Source organism: Carassius auratus, chromosome 19 (genome assembly GCF_003368295.1).
Source record: "Carassius auratus strain Wakin chromosome 19, ASM336829v1, whole genome shotgun sequence".
NCBI lineage: Eukaryota > Metazoa > Chordata > Actinopteri > Cypriniformes > Cyprinidae > Carassius > Carassius auratus.
The window spans coordinates 2,228,053-2,236,545 of record NC_039261.1 but is presented as its reverse complement, the minus strand read 5'-3'; the positions used below and the strand labels follow the sequence as shown (position 1 = coordinate 2,236,545).

The 8,493-nt window shown below is 42.3% G+C and overlaps 1 protein-coding gene across 1 annotated transcript in view; it reads left to right on the top strand.

The window, feature by feature from the left end:
• The window catches only part of LOC113119130 (uncharacterized), a 28,454-nt gene that overhangs the window by 3,706 nt on the left and 16,255 nt on the right, over positions 1-8,493 (top strand). Inside the window, exons 2-7 of the mRNA XM_026288355.1 lie at positions 386-538; positions 1,854-1,959; positions 2,082-2,202; positions 2,353-4,356; positions 6,663-6,831; positions 6,917-7,079. Of these exons, the coding sequence (XP_026144140.1) occupies positions 386-538; positions 1,854-1,959; positions 2,082-2,202; positions 2,353-4,356; positions 6,663-6,831; positions 6,917-7,079 (2,716 nt within the window). The remainder of the gene's footprint in view (positions 1-385; positions 539-1,853; positions 1,960-2,081; positions 2,203-2,352; positions 4,357-6,662; positions 6,832-6,916; positions 7,080-8,493) is intronic.

Sequence of the window (8,493 nt, the reverse complement as noted above, 5' to 3'; positions counted from 1 at the left end):
TGTGTGTGTGTGTTCCTGCAGGTGTGTGGTGTGAGGTTAACCCCTGGTGTGTGTGTGTGTGTGTGTGTGTGTGTGTTCCTGCAGGTGTGTGGTGTGAGGTTAACCCCTGTTGTGTGTGTGTGTGTGTGTGTGTTCCTGCAGGTGTGTGGTGTGAGGTTAACCCCTGGTGTGTGTGTGTGTGTGTGTGTGTTCCTGCAGGTGTGTGGTGTGAGGTTAACCCCTGGTGTGTGTGTGTGTGTGTGTGTGTGTGTGTGTTCCTGCAGGTGTGTGGTGTGAGGTTAACCCCTGTTGTGTGTGTGTGTGTGTGTGTGTGTTCCTGCAGGTGTGTGGTGTGAGGTTAACCCCTGTTGTGTGTGTGTGTGTGTGTGTGTGTGTGTTCCTGCAGGTGTGTGGAGTCTCTGCTGCGTCAGGGAGCCGACCCCAACACCATCCTCGAGGACGGACTGGCAGCTGTTCATCTGGCGGCAGGGAAAGAGTCTGAGAGAGGACTGCGCTGTCTCAAACTGGTCCTGCAGCACGGAGCCGATCCCAACCTCAGGTCAGCTACACCACTGCTCACTCGCTCTGATGAGTAGATCATCATATTAGCTAGGGCTGAAACCATTACTCCAGTAACTCCATTACAAAAAATGATCCAGGCAAATTCCTCTGCCTCGAAGCCATGCAGTGTTTTGATTAGAGCGCGCGGGCAAACGTAAAGAGAACGTCGTGGCGTGTGTCCATTGCAAGATAGAGCTGGCGTACCACAACTAGGGCCCTATGATTTCTGCGATGCAGGAAACACGAAAGGGAATCGCAGAATCATAAAAACGGAATTTACAGTTTAACGCGGAATGGCACGGAATTTGCCAAATTTTGAATGAATTTGCACTTATATCAAATCACGATATGGACTAATATCTGTAAATATTAAGCCGGAACAGTCTATTTAAATATGAATCCTGCATGTTCTGCGTGTCTGTGTTAATGAATGGAGCAGAAGTGCGACTTCCTTTATTAACGCGCACGTGACGCTCGCCGTAATTTCAGCGTCTGCTGTCTCTCTAAATAAGACGAGAACACATGAACAACATCTCCAGAACTGCTCTGACAGTCACTTCATGAGCATCTGACCGTTTGATTTGAGTAAAACTAGCGTCACATCACATACACAGAACTGTAAAGGTACGTCAACCCGTCAAAATAAAAGTCCTGTTAAAGACTAATGTTCAGCAGAATGTTCATAGCACAATATTTCTTCCATGTTTTATTTTTAATAGTAAATCCCATTTTTTTTACCAAAAAGTTAATTTCCAATAGTTAAAATCGACGGGGTTGACGCTTGAGCTACAACACCGGGGACGTCACTTGTCCCCGCCGTATCGGCACCATCCGTCCATTCAACTTTGTATAGTAATCCAAATCATTTAGTTCAGTAAAAGAACAGACACTACAGTTAAAACTGAAGCGGCTGCTCCGTGCAGCGTGACGAACGACACAGATCAGGTCTGATGTCACACAAGACCACGGGGGATTGGTTTAGTCTCCAAACCTGCTTGCAAATATTTAGGATTTTGAAAAGCCTGTTGACTGTTTCCGTTTGTCTGAGTTTGACCTTGTATTTTGCTGTTGAATAACTTTACCCTAGTATCTTTTCAGATTTGAAAGTTGCCACAGTTGGTGCATATAGGTGCACTATATTTGTACTATTTTGTTCATTTATTGTTTATTTATTAGAATTTGAAAGTTAATATTGACATTGTTTGGTAAGTGAGATCTCTGTCCTTGAAAACCAAAAAAATAGTGCTTTGAAAATTCCTTGGAAGTGTTTCTGTTACCCTGATGTTTTATAGTTTTGGTTATTGTTGTTTTAGGACTACTGACGATCTGACTCCTTTACATATCGCTGCATCTTGGGGGTGTCTCCAGAATCTCCGATTACTCTTAAGGAATGGAGGAAACCCAAACCTCACAGATCAAGTAAAACATTCAGTGCATTACCATCTCCAGTACTGACCTGCTGTAATGATCCGTATTTAAGTCTGTGCTTTATATCGAGTTGGGAACACTAAAAATGTAAGTGTTAACTGCTTTATTTGTAGGATGGGAATAAACCATCTGATCTGGCGGAGCAGGAGGAGAACAGTAGATGTGCAAGCCTTCTCCAAGAGTACGAATCCCATACATCCAAAGAGGAGCTAGACATTCCCAAATTCCAGTATTGTAAGGATTTTTGTTGTCATTATTTGGGTTAGTTATCAGGCCTCATGCTCTAACAGAAATGTGCAGTGAAAGTGAAAGATAATAGTGTTTTATCTTGCGGAAGGAGAACTTCATCATACTACCACAATATTGTCTTTATTTGTTTTCCAGCGATCCTCTCTGGACAGTCCATGAGCGACAGTTCGTTCAGTCCAGAAACTTCAATGCTCATTCCCCCTGGAGCAGAACCATTGAGCAGCACACGCCTGTCCTCCTTTTCCAGCAGCTGTAGAGTCAATGGAAGACCTTTGAACAGAGACAGCCAGGCTTTCTGGCTCTCAGAGACGTCCGATCTTGACTCACATGACTCTCATGTGTGGAATAATGATGACATGAGCAAGGAGTTACCCATGCTGTCTAGTAATGGTCTCTCTGCTGTGGACAATAAGAAGAATCCATCCATGACATACCAGCATCAAGCCGCAGATAGTGACTGTGATGTTTTACATAATAACCCTGTTTTGTCTCAACGGGAAAACCGGAAGAGTGTGACCTTCAGGGGAAGTATTGATTATTTACCTGTTATCAGCCCAGACGAGCATCAGCAGTTCTCTCTTGATCAGTCCAGTGATCTTACATCGGATCTTTCTCAATATGTGGATTTCCTAGATTGTAAGCGTATGGCGACCGTGTTACAGAATCAGGGAATCGATGTCACGTGTCCTGATGATGTATTCATATTTTCCAAAGAAGCTGACACAGGGGAAGATGAATTTGACAAGACTGTTGTGGGGCCTGTTCAACTGGATGATGATGATGATGATGATGAATTTAAGAGCATCATTCAGCCCCACATCAGCAGTGGGTCCAGCGAGTACAACAGCTGTGGCAGTGACCCATACCAGAGCCCCAGCACTGAAAACAGTGCAAGTCCACCTTCATCCCAACCCTGTGACCACACATCAGGTTTGACTGTGGAGCCGTGTGGCTTCAGTGTTAGGAATGATGGAAACAGACCGCTAAAAGAGGTAGTCAGGGGTCCTACTGAACAATCGTGTGTATCCGCAGATGTCCGAGATGCCGGTAAGGTTCAGGAGACCAGTACTGAATCTGATTGTATTCCAAGTCCATTTGTTACTGGGAGAACCAGGTCCAGATTGAGTCGTCATTCTGAAAGAATGAGCCAAAAATTGTCTTCCTTTCAGACCAGCTCTTGCCTCTTTGAACAGACGTTGCCCACCGCTACCCGTTCGCGCCGCAACACTGTGAAGTCGCCTTACGCTACGTCAAAGCACAGTTTCAATGAAGACAAAATGGAGGATGTTGACTCACAATTGAGCTCTCTCAAGTTATCTGTAATCTCAGATGGTCAAAGCCAAGCTGACACAATAATCCTATCCGACAGCATGGCTGACACTGTGTTAATTGCTGAAGGAAGTGTTGAACCACAGTTGGAAACAAGTGTCAGTGAGGCTGGTAATAAGCTTACCACTCCTGAAGTGAAGAAATCCTCAACAGTAATGCCACAGATCCTCCCTACTCTAGGAGACAAAGAGTTTAGTGTCACGTTTGGACTTGCCTCTCAAGGGTCTTTGCCATTTCAGGTAGATAACTCAGAATCTGCCTCCAGGTTGATGTATGATTCCCCAAAGACACAGAGGAATCCAGGAGCTAATGCAGGGTGCTCTGGATGTACTCCTCGGTATAGCATGAGCCGACTGTCGGGACGCTCGCGACAGGCACTGGCAAACTATCCTTGCGCACCTGCTGGACAGCCCTTAACTACTGAAACAGATGAACCTGTGGAATACCTTTATACTGACACTGAAGAGGGCCATGAGCTCATTGAGACCCATGTTCCCCCAATGGCCAGTACCTCCTTCAGCTCTAGGATAAGCACCAGTAGCTCTGAGGACACACTGCTTTATGATTGGCGCTCGCTTCAGCTCGGCTCTACAAGTCCAGACTGCAGCACAGACCGCTACCAAACCAAACAGGAGAGTGATGTTGGAGTAAGTGGTCTGACTGACAAGGACCTTAGAAGCAAGTTAATTGAAATGGGAGAATATCCAGGACCCATAAACAGTCAAACCCGCCCACTGTACGTACAGAAGTTAAAGAGATCCCTTCAGAATACGCCACACAGCCAGAAATCTGTCGCAGTGAGCCCCAGTGGTATGTATGCCAAAATAAAAAGCATTAGTGAAATACTTAAAGGGGGGGTGAAATGCTCGTTTTCACTCAATCTCCTGTTAATCTTGAGTACCTATAGAGTAGTACTGCATCCTTCATAACTCCAAAAAGTCTTTAGTTTTATTATATTTCTGAGAGAAAGATAGTCTGTACCGATTTTCCCCGGAAAAACACGAGCGGCTGGTGGCGTGACGTGTGGGCGGAGCTAAAGATTCACGAGCGCCAGTAAGCTTTTGCGTTGAGAGCATGTGGAAGCTGTGACATTACCCTGAGGAAAAAACCATCATCCGAAACAAACCATGGCTAACAGTCAGATTCAGCGTATATTTATGATCCAGAATCAGATCCAGAGGCTGAAATTTAACAAGAGCAGCATCAGCAATCAGTCTCTATGTGGTATGTACTGAAACTGTATATATTTGCTTAGCGGTTTTGGAAAATGACTAAGTTCCACTTTGTCTCTTTTTTTTTTAAGCTGTACATGTGGAGAGTGCAGTTTGATGACAACATCGCATGTTGTTTACTTGATGTGCTTACGCGCCGATAGCTAAGTTAATAACACAGAGATATTTGAATCAGTTTTACTCACCGCCTGCGGTTCCAACACACGATCGTGACCCTTTTTCGTTGGGATTGCATTATCCTTAAGAAATAAACGATGTGCAAATCCGTCGTCAAACTGGGCCTTGTTTGTAAAACAAGCATCTTCGAAATGCAGGGAACAAACACAAACACTTGCACAACTCCGTTGATGCTCTGTAAAAATAAACTCCATAGCTCCTTGCAATCTAAATTGGGACTGGATATGGGACACTATTCCAACAATGTCAAAAAATCTTGCCCATCAGTTAATACACTACAAACTGCATCATAGGGCATACGCCATTCCAAATATCTTGCACAAAATGAAGCGCTTGCCTACCCCCTTTTGTTCACTCTGTAATTTAAATATTGTGGGTACTTATATGCACATGTTTTATGAATGCAAACTTATTGGTAACTTTTGGGATGAGGTATTTTAAGTTGTGACAGAACTATGTGATAAGGTAATCCTTAAGCACCCCAGTCTCTGTTTGTTGAATGATGCAGATCTTGATCTGACTCTTAGCCAGCGTAGGATTCTTCACACTGCTCTAACTGCAGCCAAAAAGATAATCTTTAAGATTTGGCATGAGCCTACAATTCCAGCAGGTAAATTGTGGCTCATAGAATTTAAATACATTGCACTATTAGAACTTACTACAGCGAGAATTAACAAAGCCAAACCAAAAACACTTAGGGCTTGGAGTGAATTTGTTACAAAGCTATCTCTGATAATAACTCAATAGGTCATCCGATTGGATTACTTCTGAGCGCTATCAAGGAGGAGCAGTGGAAATCCTGGAGCTGTGTTGTTGTTGTTATTCCACCCCTTAACTGTTTTTTTTTTTGTTTTTTTTTGTACAAGCAAACCCTGGTCTTGTACATAGTTATTTGTGGTCACAATTGTGGACCTTGTGCAACCTTGGAAAATTAATAAATAATCATTAAAAAAATAAACTCCATCCACTGGTCCCTTAATGCTGTTTCTCTTTTGGTAATCTGTGCAGGGTTGTCTTGCCCTGGCAACCAAAAACACACTCCTTTTGTGACATTTGGCGACGCTCTCGCTCTGATCAGTGAAGTCTGTTGTGCTCTCAGTGCTCTGCTATACGGGAGCGCGCTCTTCCGGCAGAAGTGCCTCAGGACCCATATAAGGAAATTCCTCTCCATCTAACGTCACACAGAGCCATACTCGAAAAAAACTTTCCCAAACTTGTGACAAACCGGAAGGAGTATTTTGGGAACAGAAATACTCCTTCAAACATACAACTTAATTTTTGAAACTTTGTCCATGTTTAGCATGGGAATCCAACTCTTTAACAGTGTAAAAAACTCAGTATGCATGAAATAGCATTTCACCCCCCCTTTAAGGCCAGGGTACTCAACAGGCGGCCATGTGGTCCGTTAGCTTTTATACATGCCTAGTTACAAGTGTGTAGTTATATAACTTGCCCTCAAAAGTCACATGAATACATCATTTTTAATTCTGTGTCTCATACAATGGCTAGTTGCCATTCTCATTTACAACATGAACATTAATTAACTTCCTATATTATGAAAATTAATGTCAAACAGGTCTAATATTTTGTATCGTATTTAATGATGACAACTAATTGAAAGTTCCCTTTGTAATAAAAGAGTAGATCATCAATGATCGCACACAAATGTCATGCTTCCTTGTGTTTAATAAACTATTTCTTTCTCAGCTGCAGGTTACAGCCCAGAACTGGAAAATGTGCTTCACAGATTCATACTTCCTAATTGTCAAGCAGATGAGCTTGCCCTGTGTGAGCAGTTTGATAAGCCAGATCAGAATAAGAGATGGCGGGAGGGTTACATTAAATCCAGCTTTAACTACCTGCTGCTTGATCCACGGTACATGGTTTCCCTCAACTTTATTTGGACAATGACTGCTTCTTTTATTGTTCACTAATATGTTTTGCTTACTGCTGCTTTACAGAGTGACGAAGAATCTACCCTATCGAAGTCAGTCCATGAATCCTAAAGAATGTTTTCAGACGTTCATCAGTGCGGTTTTCTATGTTGGAAAGGGCAAGCGCTCTAGACCTTACAGTCATCTCTATGAAGCTCTGGAATATTTCAAAGGAGATAAGACCTCCAAGGTTAGATCTGTTTTTATTACTCACTTTGATATAAGAGGGATTTGCAGAAGATCTACCCTACTATTCCAATGCTTGAAATTGATAATTTTGTTTATCAGGGTTGTATTTTATTCATCAAAACAATAATATTGTGAATTATTTTTATTTTATTTTATTATATGTATTGTCATGCATTTCTGCAACGTTGCATCTCTCTCTCCCTCTCCAGGAAGCATATATGTAATCTATAGCTATTTATAGACGTATATTATACATGCGGTTGTTGATTTGCATTAATTTATTTTGAATATTTGGGTTAGCTGTCGTTATCTGTTAACACTGCAAGAGTTGAACACGTCCATGTTGAACATGCTTCATGAATGAAAAGGCAAGGCAAGTTTATTTATATAGAACATTTCATACACAATGGTATTTAGGGCTGGGTACCGAACTTGAAAATGAAAAACTTTGATACTATGAGTATCGAAAAATTATTTATCTTTCGGTGCCAAATTTCGGTTCCAAAAGCCAAGCGGGCGTTTTTTTTTTTTTTTGCCAGGCGGCTGTGTCTGTGTGAGCTTGTAGCATACGTGTATGTAAGGACCTAAATTCGCCGTGATTGGCTGTCCACCACCACGTGACGTGACGGGGAGGATTTCTGAAGATACTCGCAGTCATACAACACAAGTGTAGTTGTTTTTTCTCAAAACGTTTCCGTTTTACAATGCCAAAGAGGTCTAAAGTGTGGCTACACTTTATAAAAGTGGATGCCGAGTCAACAACGTGCAACATATGCAATAAGAGCATTGCAACCAAAGCCAGCAATACCACCAATTTAATGAAGCATTTGTTTGGATGAGTGTTTTGCCCTCCCTCCCTGTTTAGTTTGGTCTACTCCATTCCATATCTTGAAACACGCCCCCTTTCACGTTGTCTAAATAAAGGAGAGAGAGAGACAGATTTATCCGGTACAGCAAATTTCTCTGAGCAGCAGGCCACTGTATACGTTCACTTGACACACAACCGACTGTGTTTACGAGAATACACGCAGAGACAAACAGTGCTTTAAATGAGTGAGCGCAAGCTTCGAACGCACGTGAATTGTTTAAAACGCTTGAATCAGCAATATTTAGAAACCAGTGCAAACGATCAGTTACGATCCGTTTCACCCCTTCAAGCGAGTGAACAAGGCAAATCAAGTTAGGAATTTTACATCACTATTCACGATAGCCCATCGGACTGAATGCAAAGTGTGAGTTCTAGAGTAATGTTTGTGTCTTGATGAGCATGTATCACTCACTAGGAGTCGCTAAATGAACAGCTGTTGTTCTTTTTTTTTCTTTTTCTTTTTTTTCCAAAAAAGGATCAGTTGCCCTATTGGTTAAAATCCCCAAACTTTACTTAAAAATTTAATTAACAAATGTCATGAAAACGG